General features: G+C 41.9%; 2 protein-coding genes across 10 annotated transcripts; one reads left to right on the top strand and one right to left on the bottom strand.

Moving 5' to 3' along the window:
• Positions 1–364: 364 nt before the first annotated feature.
• On the top strand, positions 365–2,914 carry pclaf (PCNA clamp associated factor). The gene is made up of 4 exons (XM_018692003.2): positions 365–532; positions 1,509–1,589; positions 1,679–1,859; positions 2,730–2,914. The coding sequence occupies exons 1-4, from the start codon at positions 487–489 to the stop codon at positions 2,770–2,772; spliced, it is 351 nt and encodes a 116-aa protein (XP_018547519.1). The 5' UTR covers positions 365–486; the 3' UTR covers positions 2,773–2,914.
• A 402-nt stretch (positions 2,915–3,316) lies between these two features.
• On the bottom strand, positions 3,317–12,691 carry LOC108893679 (NACHT, LRR and PYD domains-containing protein 12). 9 transcript variants are annotated; one of them, XM_018691946.2, is made up of 12 exons: positions 12,603–12,691; positions 11,820–11,969; positions 11,352–11,501; positions 10,823–11,058; positions 8,486–10,283; positions 8,131–8,304; positions 6,389–6,562; positions 6,080–6,253; positions 5,524–5,697; positions 5,201–5,374; positions 4,654–4,827; positions 3,317–4,360 (listed from the first exon to the last, which is right to left on the bottom strand). In XM_018691946.2, the coding sequence occupies exons 2-12, from the start codon at positions 11,948–11,950 to the stop codon at positions 4,351–4,353; spliced, it is 3,369 nt and encodes a 1,122-aa protein (XP_018547462.1). In that variant the 5' UTR covers positions 11,951–11,969; positions 12,603–12,691; the 3' UTR covers positions 3,317–4,350. The 9 variants fall into 9 exon arrangements, with proteins under 9 accessions (XP_018547462.1, XP_050929111.1, XP_018547470.1 ...); XM_051073154.1 differs by lacking the exon at positions 12,603–12,691 and adding an exon at positions 12,436–12,452; XM_018691954.2 differs by lacking the exon at positions 12,603–12,691 and adding an exon at positions 12,232–12,249.
• Positions 12,692–12,893: the final 202 nt, after the last annotated feature.

Here is a 12,893-nt window from a genome sequence, read left to right as displayed (position 1 = left end):
AAATTTTATATTAAAAAAAACATATGAATTATTATAATTATTATAATTAGAATAATAATTATAATTATTTCTAAAATATGTTTATTGTGCAGTGAACTACCCAACAATAAATACAAGTAGAGCTGGAACTATTTGTCCAAAGATAGAGCATTATTATCGAGAAAATAATCAGGAGGTTAATCAATAAAAAAAAAACATATTACTTCACCTTACATGTGTTTACGTGTGTTTACAGTGACAGTGTGTTGTAGCTTATAAAGGTAAAATAGTATAGGCGATAAGGGCTGTAGTTATACTAATCCGCCTGAGGGGGGAAGCGTCGCGTCATCCATTGCGTCTCGTCTACCGGAATAGAAGCACCAGAAGAAGAAATCTCCCGCCCCATCCGCTGTTCTTTTTAAACCAAGGCGGGACACTCAACTTCATTCACTCTGGTCGGTGTATTTGCTGCTGAAACATCCCTGGACTTTACAGTTTTTCGCAAAAATGGTGAGGACTAAAGCCGACAGTGTTCCCGGATCATACAGAAAAGGTACAGTTAAAAATTTTGGACATTTATAACGTATTCAGCGACAAATAGCTAAATTGTGTAAGAATGCCTCTGTTTTGTTATGTACTCTGGCGGGCTGGGAGCGCACCTACAAAATCCAAATAAAGCGGATACGGCGTCTAAATTCTTTGCCCTGGATAACTCTTTAACATTATGATACCGCATTTTTAAAGAAAAGTAACGTGAACAATGACGTGAGCATCGTAGATACCTGTTATCAGCTAAATCTACAATCAGCCTTCCTAACAACAGCCTCCCGCCAATACGGAGGCTGGGTTTAGTCTTATCGGCTCCTGAACAGCTTTAAAAAACAAAACTAAGTCGTGTTGTCACCAGAAGTGATAGTTGTAATTTAAGCCTCCGATCCGTGAGACGAGATGACATTATACTTAGTCTTTTCCGTAGTGTCTCGCTCTCTGCAATCTGGCGCCAGTTTTGAGCGCCGCAGAGCGGCTTTACGCGGACGTCGAACCAAACTCCATTTAAAAGTTACATAACTGAAAGTTATTTTGCTTTTCGTCGACGGTACATGTATGACAGCCATAATGAACGGTATTATTTTGATCTACACAGTCTTTTGATTAATTCGGCATACAACTGATCCGTCGTTCAGGCCTCTCATTAATAAAAACTTCAATTATAAAACTTGCTTAAGGTATTTTAAATATCCAGTTATTCCAACAGTTCACGCTTGCAGACATTGGTGTACATTTTAACACTGCAGCTTAATTTTGTCTTAACACAGCTTTTCTTAAACTCACTCTTCTGTTTTTGTAAAGTTATATCAAACTGAACTCTGCTTTCTTTTCACTCTTTCACACCCCAGTTTCCTCACAGGTGCAGTAAAGTGTTATCTTGCATTGTTCCTCATATCTGACATGGATCCAGATCCACTTTGTTTTCTTTGATGTCTTATTGCACATCCTGTCATAACAGAGTTTTATTTCTTTATTTGCAGCTGTAGCAGCTTCTGCTCCCCGGAAGTCTCTGGGCGCCAGTTCAGCCAACTCCTCCTCCAGCAGCCAGGTGTCCACACCTGGTCAGTCAGTTTTACTACAATCACAAACACTCTGTATATTCACTGCTCGTTACATGGTTTAACTGGTGGTGTTTTTTTGTAACTCACAGCAAAGAACAAATACGCTGGTGGAAACCCTGTGTGTCCTCGTCCCACTCCGACCTGGCAGAAGGGCATCGGGGACTTCTTCGGTGGTCCCCCCAGGAAGCCTGAGAAGGAGAACCAGAGACCCCAGGTGGTTGAGGATGATGAAGAGGCAGGAGGCAGCGGGATGTCAAAGGCCAGCAGGAAGTATGTTGTCCTGCTGCATTAAGTATCAGACCACATTATTCACATTTACTCGTAGATTAACTGAAGCTGCTTTTACCTCAAATGTTGCACAAGATCCGAAGGTTTTATTCACCGAATGAAAGTAGTTTCATTCTGATCACATGATTCAGATATATTATCTCCCATTATTTATTTATTAGGGATCTTTATCTCTTAAATATTATGTATAATTAGCCAGGCTTAGTCCCTGCAGTAACACCTGAGTCATACCGTTAGAATACTAGAATAGGACAGTCGGCTTTTCTGACTTCATCAGCCACAAACACAGAAACAAACACAGTGCCACATGTGTGTTCATTTATCTCAACTCTGATTCATTTCCTTTGTGCTGAGTAATTTATAGCATTTCTCCATTGGGTTTTTTCTCATCTTGCATCCCCCAAAATGCTGCAAATGTTTTGTCAAATTAGTGACAATGTCTCCTTTAGTTGCGTGTTTTGAGCTCTCAGGGCCACCATACGTCTTGAATCAGAGCACTGAGTTCACATTAGGGCTGAACTGTCTGTTCAGTTCTCGCCAACGCTGGGTTTTGTGGCAGAATCTGAGAACAAGATGATCAGCTTTGATCCAAATAAACCAGTCAGCTGTTGACTTTGAATTTTCAGTTTCCTCCAGAGGTAGATGGTGGTTAAAGTTGTGGTTCTGTGTTATGAAAGTGTCTAAAACAAAGGTCACGCATGAGTTGGTACAGTGGGATTTTGAGTCGCTGCATCAGTGTCACTGATGTTTAAAGGCCTCGTCTACTGTAGTAGAAGTAATACACTTCTTGTGATTTAAATCGAGAATGAGTTGTTGGTTTTCGTGCCCTAAATGTGTGTTTGTCGTCTGCAGGTCCAGACCGCTGCCTGCTGAGGACGAGGAGGAGGATGACTGAAGACGATGAATGGATCAGGATGTCAGTTTTGCTTAATGCCTCCGTTCATGCTTACTGGCATTTTAATGTACATCTGTATATAATTTCTCATGAATTTCCTTTTGTATAGATGAATAAACTTCTTTGTTTTTTATGTTTTTAATCTGCAGTCACCTCTGTTGTGTTTGGATTTAAAGGCGGATACATTTTTTATTTAGATTATTTTTTATTATAGTGAAATCCATTTTGTTTAAGCAGGAACATTGACATATCACTACCAGACTCTACTGACAAAAACCGCAATTTTACCGCGCAGTTTGTTTGTGTTATTGTGTGGTACTTAAGTATAGGATCTGAATACTTCTTACACCACTGAAGATCACACAATAACACAAACAAACCAACAGATGAAGGTAGCGGTGTTGTAGGAATCCTGTCCTGAATGTTGACAGACAATAATCTGAGCCTGTCAGTTCTCTCCATCACCACTAGGTGTCAGCAAACGCCAGGAACCAGCAGAGGGGCTCACTTTGTTTCATGCTGACAAACACTGACAAACTAATCTAGTCAGATAACAGATTTTAATGAGTGTATGAGAAAAATTGTCACATTACAGCAGGCTGGATAACAATAGAATTTAGCTTAAAATCACAACTGCAGAATTACCGACCTGAGCAAGATATATAAAAATATACTTTATACTGTGTGTCAAAAATAGCATTGAATATAAATATAAAACAACAGAAACAGCATTAGTCAGAAATATGATGTGAAATTTAAGAAAAGTTGGAGTGTTATAACAACTGTGCAGATCCAGTGGGAGTGTAAAATAAATGTAAAAGTAGAGTCAAAGACTGGTAGAAAGGAAAAAACTAACTTGAAGTGTCTCAGTAAGGTGTTGAGCCACCACAAGCTGCAAGAACAGAATCTCCAGGTCTCTGGACTCTACTGGAGGGACTGAACACCATTCCTACAAAAGATATTCCCTTATTTAGAGTTTAATTGTTGGTGGTGGAGAGCACTGTCAAACAATTTGGTCTAAAATGTCCCATAGGGATCTGGACTGTGAAGGTAATATCATATGATTCACATTATTTGCAGTCAGTCCTAATATTCTAGGGATGAAGGTATTTCAACCTGTCTGAACATGTAAAAGTAGAACATTAATTAATACAAAGTATGATTTAGAGCACAGTTAATAAGTGATTAACATATGATACTTGCTAAATTACAGTGAATAGATTCACACTTATTAAGTCTGTTTTATAGCCGCACTGAAAGAGTTCTTGGTCTTTGTGATTGTTCCTCAACAAGAAACCTGTTCAGAGCAGCACAAACAGACTTGAACTCAGATTCAGTTCAGCTGGACTTTATGAACTTTAAGACCAGATATATTGTTGGATCTCTGTAAATAATATTACTAAGATATATGCTCTGCTCTATATGAAAAGTGCCCTGAGATGACTTCTGTTATGATTCCATCCGAGTCATCGCCACAGCTTCTGATTTAGTCACTGCTAGATGAAGCTTTCCTCTCTACTCGACCTCCCAGTAACAAGCTGCTGCTTCAGCCTCTCTGGATCTTCAGGATACAGCTCATCACTTCCACCTGTTGAGGGAAGAAGACAGAGAACAGGTGGAGGCTGTCACTAAACATATCTGCATGAAACAAATTACAGATAAACAGATCAGATTCCACAGTTTGATGAATGAGGACCACTGTCTCTACTCTTATAATCCAGCTTTATTTCCTGTGGAAAATGGACACAACAACAACGGTCGTCTTCACATCAACTCCGTCATCATTCTCCTCTCACTGAGAAGGTTGGAAGATCACAGGAATCTGGACCTTTGCTCTGAAACTAACCAAGCAGCATTGGCTGACTCCAACCCTCTACTGACCTCAGAGTCTCCAGTCGACAGTCTGGACTCTCCACAAATTCACACAGCTCCTTCAGGTCTGAATCCTGCAGGTTGTTTCCCCACAGGTCCAGCTTTCTCAGATAGGAGGGGTTGGACTTCAGAGCTGAGGCCAGAGAAGCACAGCTGGTCTCTGACAAACTGCAGGAGCTCAATCTGGGTAAAGGATAAGACATATCAATAAATAATGATCAATAATCAATAATGCAGGCCCTGGCCTCTTACCCTAACTTTAACCATCACAACTGAATTACCCTTAACTTAAACCTAATTCTATCTCTAACCCTAAAATCAAGTCTTAACCCTCAAACAGCCATTTTAACTTGCTGGATCCAGCATTTGGTCCCTACAAAGCTGTTGGACCCTGTAAATATAGTGGGGTCCTGGTTTTTGGACACCAGCTTGTAGTAAAACACATTTCCTGTAAAACTGTGCGTGAATGCTTTGACAATGAATGCAAGTATAAATGTATTAATGTATTAGATTCAGTGGTGGATTAATGATATAAGATCTACGACAGTGAACTGACCCCAGAGTCTCCAGTCTACAGTCTGGACTCTGCAGAAAACCACACAGCCCCTTCACTCCTGAATCCTGCAGCTTGTTGTGGTTCAGCTTCAGTTCAGTCAGATAGGATGGGTTGGACCTAAGAGCTGAGGCCAAATAACCACAGCTGATCTCTGACAAACTGCAGCAACTCAATCTGAACGAAGAATAAAGCAGATAACAGACAGTTATACTCTGATCTTAAATGTCCTAGTCATATACATATAAAGCAGAACTAGTGCATATACACACTGAAGCTAATCATCTCCTGTAAATCAATGCACAGAACTAAAAATGGTGTCTGACCTCAGTGTGTCCAGTCTACAGTCTGGATTCTGGAGAAAACCACACAGATCCTTCACTCCTGAGTCCTGCAGGTTGTTTTCACTCAGCTCCAGCTTTCTCAGATAGGAGGGGTTGGACTTCAGAGCTGAGGCCAGATAATCACAGCTGGTCTCTGACAAACTGCAGTCCCTCAGTCTGAATAAAGAATGAAACATGTATCTTTAAAGGATAAAGTTTCTGCTTGAAACCATTCATTGTTTCTGTTCAGAGCTGTAGAGGTTTTAGAATGTAGCAGTTTGTCTGTCCATCCACCCCATTCTTGTAAACACAATCTCTGTAACACTCACTTGGACTCAAGCATGTACTGAATAGATTTTGGTGGCCAAAGGTCAAATATTTAAATTTGAAAATTTTGGCTTTTTCAGTGTCCTCAACATTGCTCTGCCACAGTCACTGGACTAAACCACTTTACTATTTAGATACTCAGTGCAAATCAGTATAATATCAGCCTTTCATCTGCAGCTTAGTGCCACCACAACCCTCACATCATATTAACATCACTAAAAACTTGTCTTACCTCAGAGTCTCCATTTTACAGTGTGGATTCTCCAGAAAACCACACAGCAGCTGCACTCCTGAATCCTGCAGGTGGTTGTTAGACAGCTTCAGTTCTTTCAAATAGGAGGGGTTGAAGTCAAGAACCGAGGCCAGATAAGCACAAATGATCTCTGACAACCAGCAGTTCTTCAATCTGAATAGAGAATAAAATGTAATTTTAGAAGAAGAAAACAGAAAATTGTATAATATCAGCCTTATGTCTGCAGTTTAGTGTCACCACAGTGTTCACATCATAATCTCAGCACAGAACTAAAAAATGGTGTTTGACCTCAGAGTCTCCAGTCTACAGTCTGGACTCTTCAGAAAACCACACAAGAGCTCCACTCCTGAATCCTGCAGCTTGTTGTGACTCAGGACCAGCTTTCTCAGATGGGATGGATTTGACTCCAGAGCAGAGGCCAGAGAAGCACAGCTGATCTCTGACAAACTGCAGCATATCAATCTGAATGAAGAACAAACATGTAGATAAAAAATGTAATCAAATGTCCTGATCAATAAGCTTTTCCCTAAAATAAGTAGAGCGGCTTTGTCCATCTGTTAACGTGGATCATAATCAGCCTTCTACAGACATCATCCAAATGTCAACACAACATTCATACACTTATTCATGCCAACACAGATTCACAACATGCTTCTGAGTCAAGTCTCTAACTATAGGAAAGGAATCAAGGTTTGGTGCATTGCAAGCTGGTTTGCAAGCAAGGGCTGGGACCTGGACATGATGTTCCCTGGCACTGTAGACTAGTTCTAGGAATACAAAATGGGAAGGAGTGGGTGTTGGTGTGGGAGGTGGAGCAGTACCAACTACATATAATTGGAGCCCCCAACTGTGCGCCACTATGTTGAACTTCTTCCCAGAAAATGAGAGGGTCACCTCAATGGGAAAAAGTCCCTAAGAGGAAATCTCTGAATGTTGTCTGCTTATGCACCTAACAGTAGTTCAGAGTTTTCAGCCTTCTTGGAATCTCTGGATGGGGTCTTTAAAGGAGCACCACCAGGGGGCTCTATAGTCCTCCTTCAATGCTCATGTGAGCAATGACAGAGAAACCTGGAGGGGGGTAATTGGAAGGAATGGCCTGCCTGATCTGTTATTAAACTTCTGTGCTCAACATGCATTGGCCAGACATGGGTTGGTCATAACAAACATCATGTTTGAAGGTGGGTCATAAGTGTACTTGGTATCAGAACACCCTAGACCTAAAATCAATGATCAACTTTGTTAACTGCGTTCATACGTTTTGGACACTTGGGTAAAAACAAGAGCAGAGCTATCAACTGATATGTCACATATCATATGGTGGGGAGACTAGTAAACCCTAACATGTAGTGTCAGTGGCCTGCGAAAATCTTCCTGAGGCCCCTGTCAATTAGGTCTTCAACTCCCAGAAGTACATCCCAGAGAAGTTTGGGACACTGAATACAAATGGGCCATAATTAGAGCTTCCATTGTAAAAGCAGTTGTTGGAAGTTGTGGTCAGGATGTCACACTGCTCAGTATCCCGGGGAAGCTTATGCCAGGGTTGTAGAAAGGAAAGTCCAACCAATTGTCGAACCTCAGATCTAGGAGGAGCAATGTGGATTCGAGTTTTGACATCCAACAATGGACCAACTCCTTACTCTTGCAAGGTTACAGGACAGGTTGTGGGAGTTGCCCATCCTTTTGCATGTATTTTGTGGACATGGAGAAAGCTTATGACTGTGTCAGAGTCTGGTAGAGATAGCAGTGTTTCTGGTTAAATAAAAGGATCTTACTCTTTAATAAAAAGGTCTGTCTCTGTAAGAATACTATCCATAATGTTGTAATATAATAACCTGTAATAGTTGACAAGGACAACTTTCTACTGGATTACACTGAAGTAGTTGTTTGCAGTGGCCAGGTAAACTATTCTTGCTCAGTACTGTTCTCCATAATGAATGAGAATTATTCCATAAATGCCATGTATGTCTTCAAAGATTTAAACTGAGTATACACAAGTAGAAAATTACAACAACTCTAATCAGTGAACCAACCTCAGAGTCTCCAGTCTACAGTTTGGACTCTCCATTCCAGTAGACAGCCGCTTTAATCCAGAATCCTGCAGCTCATTTTCACTCAGGTCCAGTTCTCTCAGATGGGAGGGGCTGGACTTCAGAGCTGAAGCCACAACTTCACAGTGAGTCTCTGAGAGTCCACAATGAGTAAATCTGTGTTTAGAGAAAATATAAAATCTGTTACAATAAAATCAGATAACTTCTAATAGAAATACACTCACTTAAATGTTGAGAGTTAAGCCATGAAAAGTATCATCTTTAATTTGAGCAAGGGGTTTTTGTTCCATTTTATTTAAAAGATGGTGATAGTGATAATGAACACATCTGGACTTACCGAGCCTTCCTGCAGTTCCTCACAGCTGGGATCAGTCTCTGTCGTCCCACCACTGATGTGTTGTACTTCTCCAGGTACAACTCATCCAGAACCTCCTCTGACATCTGCAGCATGTAGGCCAGAGCTGAGCAGTGGATCACAGAGAGGTTTCTCTCTGATCTGTTCTCTGACTTCAGGAACTCTTGGATCTCCTGATGGACTGACTGATCATTCATCTCCATCAGACAGTGGAAGATGTTGATGCTTCTGTCAGGGGAGATATCATCTCTGTTCATCTTCTTCAGGTTGTTGATGACTTCTTGGATGACTTCTGGACTGTCCTCTATCTGACCCAGTAGACCTCCTAAGAGTATCTGGTTGGACTCCAGAGTGAGGCCATGAAGGAAACGAACAAAAAGGTCCAGGTGCCCATTTTTACTTTCAAGGGATTTCTCCATGGCTCTTGCAAGAAAATCAATTAGGGAAAGTTTTTCGCTACGATTTCTACCTCTGCCTTTTCCTAAGAAAGCCTCCAGTACCTGTGTGTTCCTGTTGGTGAAACAGTGGAACATGTAGACTGCAGCCAGAAACTCCTGAACGCTCAGATGAACAAAGCAGTAGACTGTTTTCTGGAAGATCACACTCTCTCTTTTGAAGATCTCTGTACAAACTCCTGAGTACACCAAGGCCTCTGTCACATCAAGACCACACTGCTCCAGGTCTTCTTGGTAGAACATGTTTCCTTTCTCCAGATGTTCAAACGCCAGCCTCCCCAGCTTCAGAAGAACTTCCCTGTCAGCCTCCGTCAGCTCCTGTGGACTCGTCTCATGTCCCTCATCGTACTTGTTCTTCTTCCTCTTTGTCTGAACCAGCAGGAAGTGTGAGTACAGGTCAGTCAGGGTCTTGGGCAGCTCTCCTCTCTGCTCTGTAGTCAACATGTGCTCCAGAACTGTAGCAGTGATCCAGCAGAAGACTGGGACTCCACACATGATGTGGAGGCTCCTGGAGGTCTTGATGTGTGAGATGGTTCTGTTGGACAGCTCTTCATCACTGGATCTCCTCCTGAAGTACTCCTCCTTCTGTGGGTCAGTGAAGCCTCGTACTTCTGTTACCCTGTCAACACATGAAGGAGGGATCTGATTGGCCGCTGCAGGTCTGGAAGTTATCCAGACCAGAGCCGAGGGAAGCAGATTCCCCTGGATGAGGTTTGTCAGCAGCTCGTTGACTGATGACTTCTGTGTGACGTCAGACACAACCTTCCTGTTGTTGAAATCCAGTGAAAGTCTGCTTTCATCCAGGCCGTCAAAGATGAACAGAACTTTACAGACAGCCAGCTTCTCTGCTGTGACCTTCTGTAATGTTGGATGGAAAACATGGAGCAGCGTGAGAAGACTGTACTGCTCATCTCTGATCAGGTTCAGCTCCCTGAACGAAAGCAGAACCAGCAGACTGACATCTTGGTTTTCCAAGCCCTCTGCCCAGTCCAGAGTGAACTTCTGCACTGAGAAGGTTTTTCCAATGCCAGCAACACCATTTGTCAGAACAAGTCTAATGTGTTGGTCAGGTAAGGCTTTAAAGATGTCCTGGCACCTGATTGGAGTGTCATGCAGGGTCTCCATCTTGGAAACTGTTTCAAGCTGCCACACCTCATGTTGGGTATTAACCTCTTCACTCTGTCCCTCTGTGATGTAGAGCTCAGTGTAGATCGCTTTGAGGAGGGTTCTACTTTCTGTTCCATCAGTTCCTTCAGTCACACGTTCACATCTCCTCCTCAGACTGATCTTATGTTCATCTAAAACCTCCTGCAGACCACTATCTGCTGAAAGACAAGGAGCAATTTCAGGATAAAGAAAGAGAATCTGCTGATTATTTTTTGTTGTTGCTGTTTATCTGGGGGTTTGAATCTGCATGTGACTTTGGTAGGGTGGGTTGATCAGCCATTGTCTGGAAAGAGTCTCGTACCGACTGTCGACCCTTTTATCCTGCCACCACTGTGGGCCAGACCCCCTTGATCTTTTGTTTAAATAAACTGATTCCAAAATATTTTGGTTTTTGTACAGTGGAGGAAGTGGAGACAGGTCATGTATCTTTATATAGAGCCACTGGTCTATCCACAATCCACCCATTGGTCACTGTTGTATTTTGATACTGTTCCTTCTCTATCTTGCTGTTCCCTTCCTACTCATTGATCTTCTGTATAAAATATTGTATTCTGCCAATATTCTGGGTGACTTACCTTACCACACCCATACTCACTGTCTGTAAGCCCACAAGTATACAAAGAAATACCCCACTACAACAAACTTTGGAACAGGACTTTGAGTTATTTCTTCAACCCAGACAGATGTTCAGTCTTACTTTGTACAGTGCTGGTCTGACTGGCTGTCTGCAGTCCAAGTGTTGTTCTGGGTGTTTTTCCACACCGGGGACAGGGGTGGTCTCCTGATGGACCAGGCTGGTCCCAGTGTGGGGTGATGCACTGTCTGCAAAACCAGTGTCCACAGCTGGTAGAGACCGGATCCTTCAGGACGTCTTCACACAAAGCACAGCGGGACCGTTGCTCCTCCACAGAATCACCACTCGCCTTCCTTTTTCTGTGAAGACATTTTTTCATAACTAAAATGTCACAGTCACGGGTTGTTGTTTGTGTTTTGATGGTCTTTATATTGAATCAGGTGATTATGGACATGTCCATGGATTGACTGTGCAAGTGACCATCAGGGTGATGTATGTTATCTTTCACAATGACTGAGATTGATACAGAAACTGCTTTATGAATCTGGTCAAAAGAGTCCGTCTAATTCACAGAGTTTTGTGAATCTTCCTTCGAATGTGTCTAATAAGTGAATCATGTTCAGGTCAGTTTACAGTAGAAATTGTCCCTTACTGTTTGCGTGGGGTTCCTGGTTCATCAGTGAAGTTTAGAGGGAATTCTCTGGACTGGTCACTCTTCAGTGACACACAGCTAGACCCTGGAGACACCGGTCTATCCTCCTTTTCCTCCACACCACGACCAATCTTCAGGACTTCAGTCAGTCTGAGCAGTAAACCAGAAACACAGACTGTAAGACTCAGGATAAACAATCTGTTCAAGAGTCACACACCTAAATGCCAAGGAAACACCACTTTTTTGACGTCTGCAAACACAAACATGTTTTATTCATATCACATCAATCACTGATAAAATGCACTTTCCTCATATTCACAAGTACAGTCTCAGAAAGCCAACACAAAGGGTCAAGAATAAAACAAATGGCTGCTGATGTGTTCCATAAATATCGGTGATGGTAAAGGCTTGCATGTAATTAAAAGACCATTCTGTGGTTATTCTACATGTTTGCAGTAGTTCTCTTACTGTGTATCTGAGGGTCCAGGTTCATTGCTGAGGTCTGGAGGAATAAACTGTTTGGACCGGTCACTCTTCAGAGACACACAGCTGGGTACTGGAGACTCTGTTCTGTCCTTCTTCTCCTCAAAATCAGCCATCTCCAGGACTTCAGTCAGTCTGAGAGAGAAACCAGAAACACTGACTATGAGAACAAGAGCACAAAAATCAAGAGAAACAATCCGTTCCAAGAGTCGCACTCAAAACAGAGAGAACAGGAAATACCACAGACTTCCAAGTTTTTAATCTCCTCTTTTTCCTTTCAGTCTATTTGTATGAACAGAGGTTCATCCTGGCTCTTCTTCCCTCGACAGTCCACAGAGAGAAAACTGACTCAGAGACTTTGAGGAAAAGACAATAATAATGTCGCAGTTTCACTCACCCTGACTCCTCCTCCAGTTTCTCCAGTTAAAACAGAGTCTGAACACTTTCAGTTTCCATTTACAAGAAAGCACTTGAGTTTGTGTTAGTGTGTGTGTTGTTTATCAGTTAGAAGTTGTTTAAACGACTTGGAATTTCTGTTTGTTAAAATTACAACTAATGTGCACTGAACTAAATTAAACTTCATGTTTTTCTACAGACTCACCGTACAATAAATTATATAAATGATGTTCTTTATCAGTATTGTAGGAAACAAGACCCCACCCTCCATCTCCTGTTGTTGTTTTACAGAAGCATAGTCCTGTCCATCCTGCTGTACTGTGCCCTCTGCTTCTTCACCATGTTCACCCTCTGCAACAAAATCAGACTTACCAGCCTCTCTGCAGCCACAGACACACTCCTTGTAGGCAGCAGAGACATGACTTTAAAATGGCCCCTGCAGTTCTCAAGGAGGTACTTCTTGTCTTTGACGTAGACAGCCAAAATAAACAGTGTAGTGCATTTTCTATTGTGCTTTCTATTTCCCTTTTCTCATTCAAATGCACTAGTGCACATACACACATAAAGACTCTGCACAAAGTTTACTTTATTAAATATGTATTGTTGAAGAAATCAGTCAAAGTCCTGTTCCAAAGTTTGCTGTGAGGAGTTGTTTATTGGTAT

This window comes from Lates calcarifer, linkage group LG10, assembly GCF_001640805.2.
Source record: "Lates calcarifer isolate ASB-BC8 linkage group LG10, TLL_Latcal_v3, whole genome shotgun sequence".
NCBI lineage: Eukaryota > Metazoa > Chordata > Actinopteri > Centropomidae > Lates > Lates calcarifer.
This window is presented reverse-complemented; position numbering and strand designations above follow the sequence as displayed.